This window comes from Acipenser ruthenus, unplaced genomic scaffold (genome assembly GCF_902713425.1).
Source record: "Acipenser ruthenus unplaced genomic scaffold, fAciRut3.2 maternal haplotype, whole genome shotgun sequence".
Taxonomy (NCBI): domain Eukaryota; kingdom Metazoa; phylum Chordata; class Actinopteri; order Acipenseriformes; family Acipenseridae; genus Acipenser; species Acipenser ruthenus.
Window position 1 is genome coordinate 2,501 of NW_026707715.1, and position 17,500 is coordinate 20,000.

Consider the following 17,500-nt stretch of genomic DNA (forward strand, 5'->3'; position numbering starts at 1 on the left):
TATGGACTTCAGTATCTCTTCCTGGTAAGTCTGCCTGTCTCTCTGTCCCTCTTCCCAATCATTGAATTCACACTGAAGACCCTGAGAAAGACTTCTAGTCGTGAGTCATTGAATTCACACTGAAGACACTGAGAAAGACTTCTAGTCGTTAGTCATTGAATTCACACTGAAGACCCTGAGAAAGACTTCTAGTCGTTAGTCATTGAATTCACACTGAAGACCCTGAGAAAGACTTCTAGTCGTCAGTCATTGAATTCACACTGAAGACCCTGAGAAAGACTTCTAGTCGTTAGTCATTAAACTCATTAAGTTTCTGTTTGTATTTGTAAATGTTTAATAGCAGCCTTGCTGAAGTTCTGGATCAAACTCTCTCCCCTCTCTCCCCCCCCCCCCCCCCCCCCCCCCCCCCAGGAGCCCAACCCTGAAGATCCTCTGAACAAGGAAGCAGCCGAGGTCCTTCAGAACAACCGGCGCCTCTTTGAGCAGAACGTACAGCGGTCGCTGCGGGGGGGCTACGTGGGCTCCACTTACTTTGAACGCTGTCTGAAATAAACAGAGCCGGGCTGAGACACACACACACACACACACACACACGCACACACACACACACACACGCACACACACACACACGGTCGCTGCGGGGGGGCTACGTGGGGTCCACTTACTTTGAACGCTGTCTGAAATAAACAGAGCCGGGCTGAGACACACACACACACACACACACACACAGTGAGACACACACACACAGTGAGACACACACACTGAGACATGCGCACAGACACTGAGACACACACACTGAGACATGCGCACACACACAGACACTGAGACACACGCTCAGACAGACTGACACACTCACAGAGACTGACACACACACTCTGACAGACTGACACGCACACACACTGAGACAGGCAGACAGACAGACAGACACTGAGACACAGACACACTGACAAGCAGACAGACACACAGACACACTCAGACAAGCAGACAGACACACAGACGCACTCAGACAAGCAGACACACACTCAGCCAAGCAGACAGACAGACACTGAGACACACACACTCATACAGACAGACACTGAGACTCACACTGAGGCAGACAGACGGACGGACACACTCTCACTCAGACAGACAGACAGACACTGAGACACACTCTCACTCAGACAGACGGACGGACGGGTTCTGTTCCCGGTTGTTGATCTGTTTTCAATGCTGTGTTTGCGTTGGAAACCTTCCCATCTGACAAACAATAAAAACGTGAATATTTTTCAAACCGCGTCGAAGACTTTTTCATCTCCTGTAACCCTCAGCCCCCCCCCTCTGCCGAACCGCAGCGCGGACCAAGAGCGATCCTGACCTGAGACTCCTTCATTTAAAATCCGACAGGGATCGTGTCTGCCGGGAGCCCACACAGTAGGGCAGTAGTGTTGTGTGTTTGTTTCGTTAAGTATCTGGGGAAAACTACAAAACGGTGCGAAATGTCACAGGACGTCCTGAAGCTGGATGGAGGGGGATGGAGGGCGGGGTGGGGTGCAGAACGTTCGTCTCGGAGGCAGGTTGACAGAACCAGGGTCTCGGTGTCTCTAGAACCGAACCCGGAACCGCTCGGAACATCACAAAGAACCTAGAATAAATTTTAAAAAAATGATCATTTTGACTAAAGTCCTTCATAGACAGGCAGGCTGGCTCGCGTTCTCTTGTTAAAAAAAAAATGACACTGACAGGTGAAGCTCATCACTAAACAAGCTGTCATGATGTGTGCAATAGATCAGACTCCGATAGGCTGCCTTGCTTTGACTGAGTTCAGGAGCCGCTAGATCAGCTTTACATTAGCGATAGCGCCATCTAGTGCACAGCTAGTGTACTGCCAGCAATCCCAGCGTCCGATCATTAGGGGGCGCTGGCTCTTCTATAGAGACACTGGCTGTGTTACACTACGGAAAGCAGCTGAATCGACGTGTTTTAAATTATTTGTATTGAGATGCAAGACCACAGCAGCGCTCTAGAGTTAAAGAACTACAGCTCCCAGCATCCCTCGCCAGAGGCATGCTGGGAGCTGTAGTCCTATAGCCAGGGCTGGAGCGATTCACTGTGTCTCGATGAATCGCGATGCTTTCTTTACATGATGTGTCGTAATAGAGGTCTGTATCGCTTGTGATACGAGACCGCAGCATAAAGAACTACAGCTCCCAGCATCCCTCGCCATGGCCGCGGGTGCAGAGGCATGCTGGGAGCTGTAGTCCTATAGCCAGGGCTGGAGTGATTCACTGTGTCTCGATGAATCGCGATGCTTTCTTTACATGATGTGTCGTAATAGAGGTCTGTATCGCTTGTGATACGAGACCGCAGCATAAAGAACTACAGCTCCCAGCATCCCTCGCCACGGCCGCGGGTGCAGAGGCATGCTGGGAGCTGTAGTCCTGTAGCCAGGGCTGGAGCGATTCACTGTGTCTCGATGAATCGCGATGCTTTCTTTACATGATGTGTCGTAATAGAGGTCTGTATCGCTTCTGATAGGAGACCGCAGCATAAAGAACTACAGCTCCCAGCATGCCTCGCCATGCCAGCAGGTGCAGAGGCATGCTGGGAGCTGTAGTCCTATAGCCAGGGCTGTCCCGATTCACAATACAATAACTAGGGCAGCGCAGCCAGAACTGAAGAGCAGCTCCTGAACTCACAGTCAAAGCAACGCAGACTGATGAATAAAATAAATTTAATAAAAATGTATTTGAAGTAATTGCAATGGAGTCAGAACCATTGCAAAAGCCTTAACAAGGTAAAGGAGTCTGGTAAAATAAAGATGAAACTATCTCACCCTTTGCAGCCTTGTGTCCGATGTGTGTGTGTGTGTGTGTGTGTGTGTGTGTGTGTGTGTGTGACACTGAGGGAATAGGCGGGTTAGGGAGGGTGTTGTCAATGGCAACGTGGACAGTGATGTGCATGCGGTAGAACCTGGGTAAGGGGGCGGGGCGTCAGACCGATGGTCAGCGCTCCTTTAAAGGGAGGGGCCGGCGATCCTGTTAATAAAGCTAATAAGAGGGGAGAGAATGGATTTTAAAGATGGTCAGCGCTCCTTTAAAGGGAGGGGTCAGCGATCCTGTTAATAAAGCTAATAAGAGGTGAGAGAATGGATTTTAAAGATGGTCAGCGCTCCTTTAAAGGGAGGGGTCAGCGATCCTGTTAATAAAGCTAATAAGAGGTGAGAGAATGGATTTTAAAGATGGTCAGCGCTCCTTTAAAGGGAGGGGTCAGTGATCCTGTTAATAAAGCTAATAAGAGGTGAGAGAATGGATTTTAAAGATGGTCAGCGCTCCTTTAAAGGGAGGGGTCAGCGATCCTGTTAATAAAGCTAATAAGAGGTGAGAGAATGGATTTTAAAGATGGTCAGCGCTCCTTTAAAGGGAGGGGCCAGTGATCCTGTTAATAAAGCTAATAAGAGGTGAGAGAATGGATTTTAAAGATGGTCAGCGCTCCTTTAAAGGGAGGGGTCAGCGATCCTGTTAATAAAGCTAATAAGAGGTGAGAGAATGGATTTTAAAGATGGTCAGCGCTCCTTTAAAGGGAGGGGCCAGCGATCCTGTTAATAAAGCTAATAAGAGGTGAGAGAATGGATTTTAAAGATGGTCAGAGCTCCTTTAAAGGGAGGGGCCGGTGATCCTGTTAATAAAGCTAATAAGAGGCGAGAGAATGGATTTTAAAGATGGTCAGAGCTCCTTTAAAGGGAGGGGCCGGTGATCCTGTTAATAAAGCTAATAAGAGGTGAGAGAATGGATTTTAAAGATGGTCAGAGCTCCTTTAAAGGGAGGGGCCGGTGATCCTGTTAATAAAGCTAATAAGAGGTGAGAGAATGGATTTTAAAGATGGTCAGCGCTCCTTTAAAGGGAGGGGTCAGTGATCCTGTTAATAAAGCTAATAAGAGGTGAGAGAATGGATTTTAAAGATGGTCAGCGCTCCTTTAAAGGGAGGGGTCAGTGATCCTGTTAATAAAGCTAATAAGAGGTGAGAGAATGGATTTTAAAGATGGTCAGCGCTCCTTTAAAGGGAGGGGTCAGCGATCCTGTTAATAAAGCTAATAAGAGGTGAGAGAATGGATTTTAAAGATGGTCAGCGCTCCTTTAAAGGGAGGGGCCAGCGATCCTGTTAATAAAGCTAATAAGAGGTGAGAGAATGGATTTTAAAGATGGTCAGAGCTCCTTTAAAGGGAGGGGCCGGTGATCCTGTTAATAAAGCTAATAAGAGGCGAGAGAATGGATTTTAAAGATGGTCAGAGCTCCTTTAAAGGGAGGGGCCGGTGATCCTGTTAATAAAGCTAATAAGAGGTGAGAGAATGGATTTTAAAGATGGTCAGCGCTCCTTTAAAGGGAGGGGCCAGTGATCCTGTTAATAAAGCTAATAAGAGGTGAGAGAATGGATTTTAAAGATGGTCAGCGCTCCTTTAAAGGGAGGGGCCAGCGATCCTGTTAATAAAGCTAATAAGAGGTGAGAGAATGGATTTTAAAGATGGTCAGCGCTCCTTTAAAGGGAGGGGCCAGTGATACTGTTAATAAAGCTAATAAGAGGTGAGAGAATGGATTTTAAAGGGAGCGGCCAGTGACAATGTTAATAAAGCTAAGAAGGAAACCGGTTATAATGCATTAGGCGATGCCACACCTTGAAGGTGAACGCACACACTGCCGGAAGCGATCGCGTGTGTTCTAAATATACCCTCCGATTCAGACACAGAGGAACGCTGAGTCACTCAGCCCTGTTCTGAGGGCGAGTCTGAAACACTCGGGAGAACCACTATAAATATATATATATATACTATTTCTAACTCCAATCATACAAAATCGACATCAAACTAAATATTTTGCCCTTTTTTTTTTAAAGAGGCGTATTTAGTTCTTAAAAAGGTGTTTTGCAAAGTGGGTGTCGTTATTTTTGGGAGTTTTTGGGAGTTTGTGGAGACAGTTTCTCAAATTTTGATAGCCACACACACACACACACACGATCCTGTTGCATCACATGACTTAAGCGCTACGTCACCCTGCGTGAGATCAAGCGTCGCTGACGTCACGGGGAGCAGCACGCACAAACAGGAAGCGTGTGTCGCCTGACCAGGAAACTAAATAAAAAAAATAATAAAAAAAAAACAAACACGACGAAAAAGAAGAGATCGAGACACAAAACCCGAGAGAAATCTCCAAACATCGCCGAGATTCAGCGGTCAAAACCCCTCGCAGGTGAGAAGAGAGAACAGCGTGAATTAATTGAGGGGTTTGGCGAGTCTGAATCATGTTGTTGTTATTTTTAATCAACAAACCACTTCTTTTATTTTTTAAAAGCCAGTTATTTTGAAGTCGAGTTGGAGTCGAGTTGCGTTTCTAGCGATTGCTGAATCGATACAGACTCCGGGTGTAGCTACTAGCGTTATTAATAACGACGAAGTGTTTTTAAAATCTAAAAATACACATTTCAGATTATTTATGTGACCGGTTTTGAGGACACGGCGTTCAAAGACGCGGGTGATCCGATATGAAACCGAGCGGATCCGGACGAGATTTCGAACTGGATTCTCGACAAACACCGAAACTTTTCAAAGCAAGTTTTAGTTTGAATGTAATAAATATCTCTTTTTAATATTGTGGGATGTGCCGCGTTACGTGATGAGCGACCCGCGTTACGTCGTCGGATTACGTACGTAACCGGTTCAAACAAAGACGGTCTGAATACTTTATAATATTATTATTCATCAGAAGCAGCTGTCGGACTTTTTAAAATCTCAACATAGACATTCAGATGTGACGGGTTAGGATAACGTGCTAAAAATATGGGTACGTTTGAAACACGAACCGAACCGCTCAATATTATTATTATTATTATTATTATTATTATTATTATTATTATTATTATTATTATTATTATTATTATTATTATTATTTATATTTCCCTTTCTCAGAAGGCCAATACAGATCTGTCCACTCTCCCTTATTTCCCGGGACGCTGCTGTTTTTTATTTTGATTTTATTTTTTCTGCACACTTATCCCGGGTCAGGTTTTCTCCCGTATTGAGCTCAAAGTTGTTTTTTCTCGTTATAAAGTCGCTCGTCCTTTGATGACGAGGTCGCTGTGCAGTACCAGACTCCGCCTCTAGGAGTGCGCTGCAGTGGAGAAGAGGCAGGAGATTTCAATTTACATGTTAAATAACTAAGTTATGTCTGTCAGTCTTTCTCTATCTCTGCCAGTCTCTCTGTCTCTCTCTATCTCTGTCAGTCTATCTCTGTCAGTCTATCTCTGTCAGTCTCTATCTTTATCTCTATCAGTCTCTGTCTCTGTCTCTCTCTATCTGTCAGCCTGTCTCTGTCATTCTCTCTCTGTTAGTCTCTCACTCAGTCTCTCTTTCACTGTCAGTCTCTCTCTGTCTCTCAGTCTCTCTATCTCTGTCTTTCTCAGTCAGTCTCTGTCTCTCAATCTCTCCCTGTCTCTCTCTGTCTCTCTCTGTCAGTCTGTTTCTCTGTCAGTCTCTCTGTCTCTGTCAGTCTCTCTCTGTCTCTCTATCTCTGCCAGTCTATCTGTCTCTCTCTATCTGTCAGCCTGTCTGTCAGGCTCTCTCTCTCTCTGTCAGTCTCTCTCTATCTCTGTCAGTCTCTCACTCAGTCTCTCTTTCACTGTCAGTCTCTCTCTGTCTCTGTCAGTCTCTCTATCTCTGTCTTTCTCAGTCAGTCTCTGTCTCTCAATCTCTCTCTGTCTCTCTCTCTGTCTCTGTCAGTCTGTTTCTCTGTCAGTCTCTCTGTCTCTCTCTCTGTCTCTGTCAGTCTCTCTCTTTATCTCTCAGTCTCTGTCTCTGTTAGTCTCTCTATCTGTCTCTCTCTATCTGTCAGCCTGTCTGTCAGGCTCTCTCTCTCTCTGTCAGTCTCTCTCTATCTCTGTCAGTCTCTCACTCAGTCTCTCTTTCACTGTCAGTCTCTCTCTGTCTCTGTCAGTCTCTCTATCTCTGTCTTTCTCAGTCAGTCTCTGTCTCTCAATCTCTCTCTGTCTCTCTCTCTGTCTCTGTCAGTCTCTCTGTCTCTCTCTCTGTCTCTGTCAGTCTCTCTCTCGCGCTGTCTCTCTCTCTCTCTCTCTCACTTCAATTCAATAAACTTTATTGGCATGACAACAATAAACACATTTTGCCAGAGCGATGTCAGTACAGGAACCACACCGAGACCGTGCAGAGCCACGTTTTCAGTGCAGATGAGTTTGTGTGTCTCAGACAGGTGGCTGTCCCGTCTCTCAGTGTGAAAGTGTGTGTCTCCAGCAGCGCCATCATGGACTTCTTGTTTGGAAAGAGGAAGACCCCGGAGGAGATGCTGAGACAGAACCAGCGGGCGCTGACCAGAGCCATGCGCGACCTGGACCGAGAGAGACAGAGGCTGGAGCAGCAGGAGAAGAAAATCATCGCCGACATCAAGAAGATGGCAAAGCAGGGCCAGATGGTGAGCGAGCGATCTGCCAGCAAAACCAGGGCTGGATCGCACTGCTGTGCAGCGACGGGAGACACCAGGGCCAGGCGATCCACTCCAGGTTTTACTTTGCCTCAGTGTGTCCAGCTGACGAGCTCAGGTGTGACTGGTTTTTAAACTCCCAGTGAAACCAGGACTGGATCGCGCGGTCTGGTGAAGACGCCCCTTCAGTTAGATGCGCAGAGTAGCGCCTCTGGGACTGTGGGGTGTGTGTGTGTGTGTGTGTGATGAAAGAGGAAACCAGTAAAGCAGCGAGTCAGTCTTTACTGGTGCAGAGCACTTCAGCTCCATAGAGGCGTCTCGGAGTGATTCACACGATCGCATACAATAACGCAGGAAGGGTTTGAGTGAAATGCAAAACTATCAAACAGAATCTCTCAACCTCTCCCTCCTCCCTCTCCTCCCCTCTCCTTCCCCCTCTCTTTCTCTCCCTCTCCTCTCTTCTCCCTCTCCTCCTACCCCTCTCCCTCTCCTCCTCCCTCTCTCCTCCCCCTCTCCCTCTCCTCTCCCCCTCCCCTCTCCCCTTTCACCCCCTCCTCTCTCTCTCTCTCTCTCCTCCTCCCCCTCTCCTCCCCTCCTCTCTCTCTCTCTCTCTCCTCCTCCCCCTCTCCCTCTCCTCCCCCTCCCCTCTCTCCTCTCCCCTTTCACCCCCTCCTCTCCCTCTCTCTCTCCTCCTCCCCCTCTCCCTCTCCTCCTCCTCCCTCTCTTCCTCCCTCTCTCTCTCCTCCTCCCCCTCTCCCTCTCCTCTCTGCTCTCCCCTTTCACCCCCTCCTCTCCCTCTCTCTCTCCCTCTCCTCCCCCTCTCCCTCTCCTCCCCCTCTTCCTCCCCTCTCCCTCTCCCCCTCCTCCCCCTCTCCTCCTCTCCTCTTCCCCCCCTCTCCTCTCCCCCCCCTCTCCTCTCCCCCTCTCTTCCCCCTCTCCTCCCCCAGGACGCGGTTAAGATCATGGCTAAGGACCTGGTCCGGACCCGACACTATGTGAAGAAGTTCATCATGATGAGAGCCAACATCCAGGCCGTGTCTCTGAAGATCCAGACCCTGAAATCAAACAACAGCATGGCACAGGCCATGAAGGGAGTGACCAAAGCCATGGGCACCATGAACAGACAGGTCAGTGTGTCCCTGAGGAGACGGGTCAGTGTGTCCCTGAGGAGACGGGTCAGTGTGTCCCTGAGGAGGCGGGTCAGTGTGTCCCTGAGGAGACAGGTCAGTGAAGAGACAGACAGGTCAGTGTGTCCCTGAAGAGACGGGTCAGTGAAGAGACAGACAGGTCAGTGTGTCCCGGAAGAGGCGGGTCAGTGTGTCCCTGAGGAGACAGGTCCATGTGTCCCTGAGGAGACAGGTCCATGTGTCCCTGAAGAGACAGGTCCCTGAAGAGACAGGTCAGTGTGTGTCCCTGAAGAGACAGGTCAGTGTGTGTCCCTGAAGAGACAGGTCAGTGTGTCCCTGAAGAGACAGGTGTGTGTGTGTGTGATTCACTCTCTCTCTGTGTGTGTGTGTGTGTGTGTGTGTGTGTGTGATTCACTCTGTGTGTGTGTGTGTGTGTGATTCACTCTCTCTCTCTCTCTCTGTGTGTGATTCACTCTCTCTCTGTGTGTGTGTGATTCACTCTCTCTGTGTGTGTGTGTGTGTGATTCACTCTCTCTCTCTCTCTGTGTGTGTGATTCACTCTCTCTCTCTCTCTCTGTGTGTGTGATTCACTCTCTCTCTCTCTCTCTGTGTGTGTGATTCACTCTCTCTCTCTCTCTCTGTGTGTGATTCACTCTTTCTGTGTGTGTGTGATTCACTCTCTGTGTGTGTGTGTGTGTGTGATTCACTCTCTCTGTGTGTGTGATTCACTCTGTGTGTGTGTGTGTGTGTGTGATTCACTCTCTCTGTGTGTGTGATTCACTCTGTGTGTGTGTGTGTGTGTGATTCACTCTCTCTGTGTGTGTGATTCACTCTCTGTGTGTGTGTGTGTGTGTGTGTGTGTGATTCACTCTTTGTGTGTGTGTGATTCACTCTCTCTGTGTGTGTGTGTGTGTGTGTGTGTGATTCACTCTCTCTGTGTGTGTGATTCACTCTCTCTGTGTGTGTGTGTGTGTGATTCACTCTCTCTGTGTGTGTGATTCACTCTCTCTGTGTGTGTGTGTGTGTGTGTGTGTGATTCACTCTCTCTGTGTGTGTGATTCACTCTCTCTGTGTGTGTGTGTGTGATTCACTCTCTCTGTGTGTGTGATTCACTCTCTCTGTGTGTGTGTGTGTGTGATTCACTCTCTCTGTGTGTGTGTGATTCACTCTCTCTCTCTGTCTGTGTTTCAGCTCAAGCTCCCTCAGATTCAGAAGATCATGATGGAGTTTGAGAAGCAGTCTGAGATCATGGACATGAAGGAGGAGATGATGAACGATGCCATCGACGACGCCATGGGAGACGAGGATGACGAGGAGGAGAGGTGAGAGAGGAGCGCCCTGCTCCATTATCAGTGCGTCAAACGAATCTCCACAGCAGTGCTGTCACCAAACCCACTGACACCTCCCCCGCTCTCTCTCTCCTCAGCGACGCGGTCGTTTCTCAAGTCCTGGATGAGCTGGGACTGAACCTCACCGACGAGCTCTCCAGTAAGTGTGCGCGCGTGCGTGGGTGCGTGCGTGCGTGGGTGCGTCCGTGCGTGCGTGCGTGCGTGGGTGGGTGTGTGGGTGCGTGCGTGCGTGGGCGCGTGCGTGCGTGTCCAGTGCCAGCGTTCTCTCCTGCGTTCACAGCGCAGTGCGCTCACTGTAATCCCTCTGCTTGCCTTTAGACCTCCCGTCCACCGGGGGCAAACTCTCCGTGACGACTGGGAAGAAAGCAGAGCCGACGCCAACCTTGGCAGATGCCGATGCCGATCTGGAGGAGAGACTGAACAACTTGAGAAGAGACTGAGAGAGAGAGGAGAGAGACTGGGGAGGGGGTTAGAGAATTGGAGGGGGAGCGAGGGAGGGGGTTAGAGAATTGGAGGGGGAGAGAGACTGAACAACTTGAGAAGAGACTGAGAGAGAGAGGAGAGAGACTGGGGAGGGGGTTAGAGAATTGGAGGGGGAGCGAGGGAGGGGGTTAGAGAATTGGAGGGGGAGAGAGACTGAACAACTTGAGAAGAGACTGAGAGAGAGAGGAGAGAGACTGGGGAGGGGGTTAGAGAATTGGAGGGGGAGAGAGGGAGGGGGTTAGAGAATTGGAGGGGGAGAGAGACTGAACAACTTGAGAAGAGACTGAGAGAGAGAGGAGAGAGACTGGGGAGGGGGTTAGAGAATTGGAGGGGGAGCGAGGGAGGGGGTTAGAGAATTGGAGGGGGAGAGAGACTGAACAACTTGAGAAGAGACTGAGAGAGAGAGGAGAGAGACTGGGGAGGGGGTTAGAGAATTGGAGGGGGTTAGAGAATTGGAGGGGGAGAGAGGGAGGGGGTAGGGGGTTAGAGAATTGGAGGGGGAGAGAGGGGGTTAGAGAATTGGAGGGGGAGAGAGGGGGTTAGAGAATTGGAGGGGGAGAGAGGGAGGGGGTTAGAGAATTGAAGAGCAGGAGGGGAGAGAGAGACAGAGGGAGGAAAGTTGAGTCGTTTCGCCACCGTAATAAATGAGGTAAAAAAAAACAAAACCTGTCAACTCGTTTGTGAAGTAGAAAGAAGTGTGAAGGGTCTTTATACAGGAAAACACAGGACAGTGCAGAGAGGCCATCACATCACAGATCAGAAAGAGCTGTGTCTGAAAACAACGCATGAGCTGCACTGCATTACTCAGGGGAGCTGGAAGATTATTATTATTATTATTATTATTATTATTATTATTATTATTATGATGATGATTCCTGGCCAGCCCTGTGAGATAATGTTCCCTCGTTAACATATTGAATTCCACCCCCTCTATATAGAATGAACTCCCTCAGCTTCATAGAGTCCAATGAAAGCTGCTGAATAATGTTCCCTTGTTAACATATTGAATTCCACACCCTCTATATAGAATGAACTCCCTCAGCTTCATAGAGTCCAATGAAAGCTGCTGAATAATGTTCCCTTGTTAACATATTGAATTCCACCCCCTCTATATAGAATGAACTCCCTCAGCTTCATAGAGTCCAATGAAAGCTGCTGAATAATGTTCCCTTGTTAACATATTGAATTCCACCCCCTCTATATAGAATGAACTCCCTCAGCTTCATAGAGTCCAGTGAAAGCTGCTGAATAATGTTCCCTTGTTAACATATTGAATTCCACCCCCTCTATATAGAATGAACTCCCTCAGCTTCATAGAGTCCAGTGAAAGCTGCTGAATAATGTTCCCTTGTTAACATATTGAATTCCACACCCTCTATATAGAATGAACTCCCTCAGCTTCATAGAGTCCAGTGAAAGCTGCTGAATAATGTTCCCTCGTTAACATATTGAATTCCACCCCCTCTATATAGAATGAACTGATTCAGCTTCATAGAGTCCAGTGAAAGCTGCTGAATAATGTTCCCTCGTTAACATATTGAATTCCACCCCCTCTATATAGAATGAACTCCCTCAGCTTCATAGAGTCCAATGAAAGCTGCTGAATAATGTTCCCTTGTTAACATATTGAATTCCACCCCCTCTATATAGAATGAACTCCCTCAGCTTCATAGAGTCCAGTGAAAGCTGCTGAATAATGTTCCCTCGTTAACATATTGAATTCCACCCCCTCTATATAGAATGAACTCCCTCAGCTTCATAGAGTCCAGTGAAAGCTGCTGAATAATGTTCCCTCGTTAACATATTGAATTCCACCCCCTCTATATAGAATGAACTCCCTCAGCTTCATAGAGTCCAATGAAAGCTGCTGAATAATGTTCCCTTGTTAACATATTGAATTCCACCCCCTCTATATAGAATGAACTCCCTCAGCTTCATAGAGTCCAATGAAAGCTGCTGAATAATGTTCCCTTGTTAACATATTGAATTCCACCCCCTCTATATAGAATGAACTCCCTCAGCTTCATAGAGTCCAATGAAAGCTGCTGAATAATGTTCCCTTGTTAACATATTGAATTCCACCCCCTCTATATAGAATGAACTCCCTCAGCTTCATAGAGTCCAATGAAAGCTGCTGAATAATGTTCCCTTGTTAACATATTGAATTCCACCCCCTCTATATAGAATGAACTCCCTCAGCTTCACAGAGTCCAATGAAAGCTGCTGAATAATGTTCCCTTGTTAACATATTGAATTCCACCCCCTCTATATAGAATGAACTCCCTCAGCTTCATAGAGTCCAGTGAAAGCTGCTGAATAATGTTCCCTCGTTAACATATTGAATTCCACCCCCTCTATATAGAATGAACTCCCTCAGCTTCATAGAGTCCAATGAAAGCTGCTGAATAATGTTCCCTTGTTAACCTATTGAATTCCACCCCCTCTATATAGAATGAACTCCCTCAGCTTCATAGAGTCCAATGAAAGCTGCTGAATAATGTTCCCTTGTTAACATATTGAATCACACCCCCTCTATATAGAATGAACTCCCTCAGCTTCATAGAGTCCAATGAAAGCTGCTGAATAATGTTCCCTTGTTAACATATTGAATTCCACCCCCTCTATATAGAATGAACTCCCTCAGCTTCATAGAGTCCAATGAAAGCTGCTGAATAATGTTCCCTTGTTAACATATTGAATTCCACCCCCTCTATATAGAATGAACTCCCTCAGCTTCATAGAGTCCAATGAAAGCTGCTGAATAATGTTCCCTTGTTAACATATTGAATTCCACCCCCTCTATATAGAATGAACTCCCTCAGCTTCATAGAGTCCAATGAAAGCTGCTGAATAATGTTCCTGTGTTAACATATTGAATTCCACCCCCTCTATATAGAATGAACTCCCTCAGCTTCATAGAGTCCAGTGAAAGCTGCTGAATAATGTTCCCTTGTTAACATATTGAATTCCACCCCCTCTATATAGAATGAACTCCCTCAGCTTCATAGAGTCCAATGAAAGCTGCTGAATAATGTTCCCTTGTTAACCTATTGAATTCCACCCCCTCTATATAGAATGAACTCCCTCAGCTTCATAGAGTCCAATGAAAGCTGCTGAATAATGTTCCCTTGTTAACATATTGAATCACACCCCCTCTATATAGAATGAACTCCCTCAGCTTCATAGAGTCCAATGAAAGCTGCTGAATAATGTTCCCTTGTTAACATATTGAATTCCACCCCCTCTATATAGAATGAACTCCCTCAGCTTCATAGAGTCCAATGAAAGCTGCTGAATAATGTTCCCTTGTTAACATATTGAATTCCACCCCCTCTATATAGAATGAACTCCCTCAGCTTCATAGAGTCCAATGAAAGCTGCTGAATAATGTTCCCTTGTTAACATATTGAATCCCACATCCTCTATATAGAATGAACTCCCTCAGCTTCAGAGTCTCCTCTCTCTCTGAAATGCTGACATTATTTCTCAGCTCTGACAACAGAACGCTAAGTAAACTCGTGTGTGTGTGTGTGTGCGTGCGCGCGCGTAGCCACACAGACGCACACTCCTGGGCTATATCTTCAAATGTAATCATTTTTTCTTCTATATAAATATGGTATATCTCAGCTCTGTATAAAAGCTGGTTCTTCAATCTAGGACATCTAGATTGATCTCTGTTTGCGTGCAGCGAGTGTGTTGGATCTCGTTTGGGATCTTGTTAAATTTTCAGATTTAAAACTGGGCTGTTGTAAGTGTTGTTTTTTTTTCAATAAAGTTTCTTAGGTTTATTTTGAGTTTCTGTGTCCAATTATTAAAAATAACTAAACAAAAGGACTGTGACCTACAGAACAGGAAGTGACGAGACACAGAGTAGTAGATTTTGGTGCATTTTAACTGTAAAATCTAAAGGGAGGAGCCAGCGATCCTGTTAATAAAGCTAATAAGAGGTGAGAGAATGGATTTTAAAGATGGTCAGCGCTCCTATAAAGGGAGGGGCCGGTGATCCTGTTAATAAAGCTAATAAGAGGTGAGAGAATGGATTTTAAAGATGGTCAGCGCTCCTTTAAAGGGAGGGGCCAGTGATCCTGTTAATAAAGCTCATAAGAGGTGAGAGAATGGATTTTAAAGATGGTCAGCGCTCCTTTAAAGGGAGGGGCCAGTGATCCTGTTAATAAAGCTAATAAGAGGTGAGAGGATGGATTTTGAAGCTGTGGTCCTCCTGTAATGACCGCGTCTGCAGAAACCAAAATCAATAGCTGCTACATTCCGGTGGTATTTCAGAAAATAATTTTATTGTGCAGACAAGAGCCACCTCAGCATGGAAATGTACTTCAAAAAACAAAACACAAACATGTTTGTTTCAAGAACTTCCCAAACTCCAGTGCATACAAATCCTGGCGCACGCGTCACACATTTCATTTTCATTTTATATTTTTTGATATCAATATATAGAAAAGTGTCCGTGTTTTATAAACGTTATTTACAGATTTTCAGTTCTGGCCCGACTTTGAAAAGATTTCTACCAAGAAAAGACCCCAAACTTTACAATCGGTCAATACGTGAATGTGAATCACAGCTCTATACCCCCCCCCCCCCCTCACCCCCTCTCACAGCCCCTCCCACCCCCTCACAGCCCCTCCACAACCCCTCACAGCCCCTCTCAGCCCCCTCTCCCCCCCCTCACAGCCCCTCACAGCCCCTCCACAACCCCTCACAGCCCCTCCACAACCCCTCACAGCCCCTCTCACCCCCTCACAGCCCCTCTCACCCCCTCACAGCCCCTCACAGCTCCCCTCACCACCTATCACCCCCTCACAACCCCTATCACCCCCCTCACAACCCCTCACAGCCCCTCACACCCCCTCACAGCTCCCCTCACCACCTATCACCCCCTCTCACCCCCTCACAGCCCCTCACAACCCCCTCACAGCTCCCCTCACCACCTATCACCCCCTCTCACCCCCTCACAGCCCCTCCCACCCCCTCACAGCTCCCCTCACCGCTTATCACCCCCTCACAGCCCCTCACACCCCCTCCACACCCCCTCACAGCCCCTATCACCCCCTCACCTCTCTCACAGCCCCTCACAGCCCCTCCCACCCCCTCCACACCCCCTCACAGCCCCTCCCACCCCCTCACCCCCTCCACACCCCCTCACAGCCCCTCCACAACCCCTCACACCCCCTCCACACCCCCTCACAGCCCCTATCACCCCCTCACCCTCTCTCACAGCCCCTCCCACCCCCTCCACACCCCCTCACAGCCCCTCTCTCCCCCTCACAGCCCCTCCACACCCCCTCACAACCCCTCACCCCCCCTCACCCCCTCCCACCCCCTCACAACCCCTCACAGCCCCTCACACCCCCTCACAGCTCCCCTCACCACCTATCACCCCCTCTCACCCCCTCACAGCCCCTCACACCCCCTCACAGCTCCCCTCACCACCTATCACCCCCTCTCACCCCCTCACAGCCCCTCACACCCCCTCACAGCTCCCCTCACCACCTATCACCCCCTCTCACCCCCTCACAGCCCCTCCCACCCCCTCACAGCTCCCCTCACCGCTTATCACCCCCTCACAGCCCCTCACACCCCCTCCACACCCCCTCACAGCCCCTATCACCCCCTCACCCTCTCTCACAGCCCCTCACAGCCCCTCCCACCCCCTCCACACCCCCTCACAGCCCCTCCCACCCCCTCACCCCCCTCCACACCCCCTCACAGCCCCTCCACAACCCCTCACACCCCCCTCCACACCCCCTCACAGCCCCTATCACCCCCTCACCCTCTCTCACAGCCCCTCCCACCCCCTCCACACCCCCTCACAGCCCCCTCTCTCCCCCTCACAGCCCCTCCACACCCCCTCACAACCCCTCTCACCCCCTCACAGCTCCCCTCACCCCCTCTCACCCCCTCACACCCCCTCCCAGCCCCTCCCACCCCCTCACAGCTCCCCTCACCCCCTCACACCCCCTCACAGCCCCTCCCACCCCCTCACAGCCCCTCCCACCCCCTCACAGCCCCTATCACCCCCTCTACCCCTCGCAGCCCCCCCCCTCACAGCCCCTATCACCCCCTCACAGCCCCTCCCACCCCCTCACAGCCCCTCCCCCCCCTCACACCCCCTCTCCCCCCCTCACAGCCCCTCTCACCCCCTCACAGCCCCTCCCACCCCCTCCACAACCCCCTCTCCCCCTCCCTACCCCTCGAAGTCGCTGACAAGCTGCAGCTCAAACACCTGCAGATGTTGCTTCAGCTTCTCCCGGAGATCGGGGGGGCTTTCGAACCCGTCTCCACAACCCAGCACCTCCCCCCCCGGCTGGCCCCTCCCCCCGGGGGGCGTGTCTGCACCCCCCAGCTCCGCCCCGGAGCCCAGGAAACTCAAAACCTGGCCCTCGCTGGCGGCCGCGTCAGCACCGGACCCTTCCAGTAGAAACACCTGCCCCTCTGGCAGAGTGACGACCTGCAGCCCCCCTCCCTCCCCCCCTCCCTCCCCCTCCCCCCTCCCCCTCCCCATTCCCCCCGCTCCTCCTCTCCTGCAGCAGGACGGCCAGCCTGTGTCTGAGCCTCAGCTCGCGTCGCCGGGCAGCGGCCAGCTGTCTGTGCGCCCGCTCCATCCCCTCGCGGGCCGCCTCTGCGCGGGCTCTCCAGCACAGGGGGCTCTGCACCCCGTAGCTGTGCTCCCGGGCGATGTAGGAGCCGGGAGGGGGGGGCAGGCGGGCCATATAGACCGAGGGAGAGGCCGGGCGAGGGGATGTTGCCCTGGCAAGCTCCTCTCCTTCCCTCTCCCTCTCCCTCTCCTCAGCCTCCTCATCTCTCTCCAGCTGGATCTGCTCAAGCCCCGCCCTCGCAGTGGCTCCTCCCACTCCTCCAGATATGTTCCGCTCAAGCCCCGCCCCCGCGGTGGCTCCTCCCACTCCCCATCCTCCTGCTGCCTCTGACAAGCCCCGCCCCTCGCAGGAAACCGCCCCTGGGATAGGCGGAAGGTCTCTCTCTTCTCCTGGCTGCTGCTCCGTCCCGATTGGTTGGTCTGTTTTCGAGGTCCAGCCTGCCTCAGGCCCCGCCCCCTCTCCTTCTTCCT

The 17,500-nt window shown here is 49.9% G+C and overlaps 3 protein-coding genes across 4 annotated transcripts in view; 2 read left to right on the top strand and 1 right to left on the bottom strand.

Moving 5' to 3' along the window:
• The window catches only part of LOC131728100 (NEDD8-conjugating enzyme Ubc12), a 2,642-nt gene extending 1,372 nt beyond the window's left edge, over window positions 1-1,270 (top strand). The window contains exons 2-3 of the mRNA XM_059019274.1: window positions 1-24; window positions 412-1,270. The exon at window positions 1-24 is cut by the window's left edge and continues 40 nt beyond it. Of these exons, the coding sequence (XP_058875257.1) occupies window positions 1-24; window positions 412-552 (165 nt within the window). The 3' untranslated portion in view covers window positions 553-1,270. The remainder of the gene's footprint in view (window positions 25-411) is intronic.
• Window positions 1,271-5,067: 3,797 nt separating this feature from the next.
• LOC117970032 (charged multivesicular body protein 2a) lies at window positions 5,068-10,422 on the top strand. 2 transcript variants are annotated; one of them, XM_059019275.1, is made up of 6 exons: window positions 5,068-5,219; window positions 7,274-7,451; window positions 8,408-8,587; window positions 9,779-9,909; window positions 10,014-10,075; window positions 10,255-10,422. In XM_059019275.1, exons 2-6 carry the CDS (start codon window positions 7,284-7,286, stop codon window positions 10,374-10,376), a joined length of 663 nt encoding a protein of 220 aa, XP_058875258.1. In that variant the 5' UTR covers window positions 5,068-5,219; window positions 7,274-7,283; the 3' UTR covers window positions 10,377-10,422. The 2 variants fall into 2 exon arrangements, with proteins under 2 accessions (XP_058875258.1, XP_058875259.1); XM_059019276.1 differs by having other exon boundaries at window positions 5,076-5,219; window positions 7,277-7,451.
• A 6,500-nt stretch (window positions 10,423-16,922) lies between these two features.
• The window catches only part of thap7 (THAP domain containing 7), a gene marked incomplete at both ends in the record, with an annotated part of 1,552 nt that continues 974 nt past the window's right edge, over window positions 16,923-17,500 (bottom strand). Inside the window, 1 exon segment of the mRNA XM_059019273.1 lies at window positions 16,923-17,500. This exon segment is cut by the window's right edge and continues 68 nt beyond it. Within this exon segment, the coding sequence (XP_058875256.1) occupies window positions 16,923-17,500 (578 nt within the window).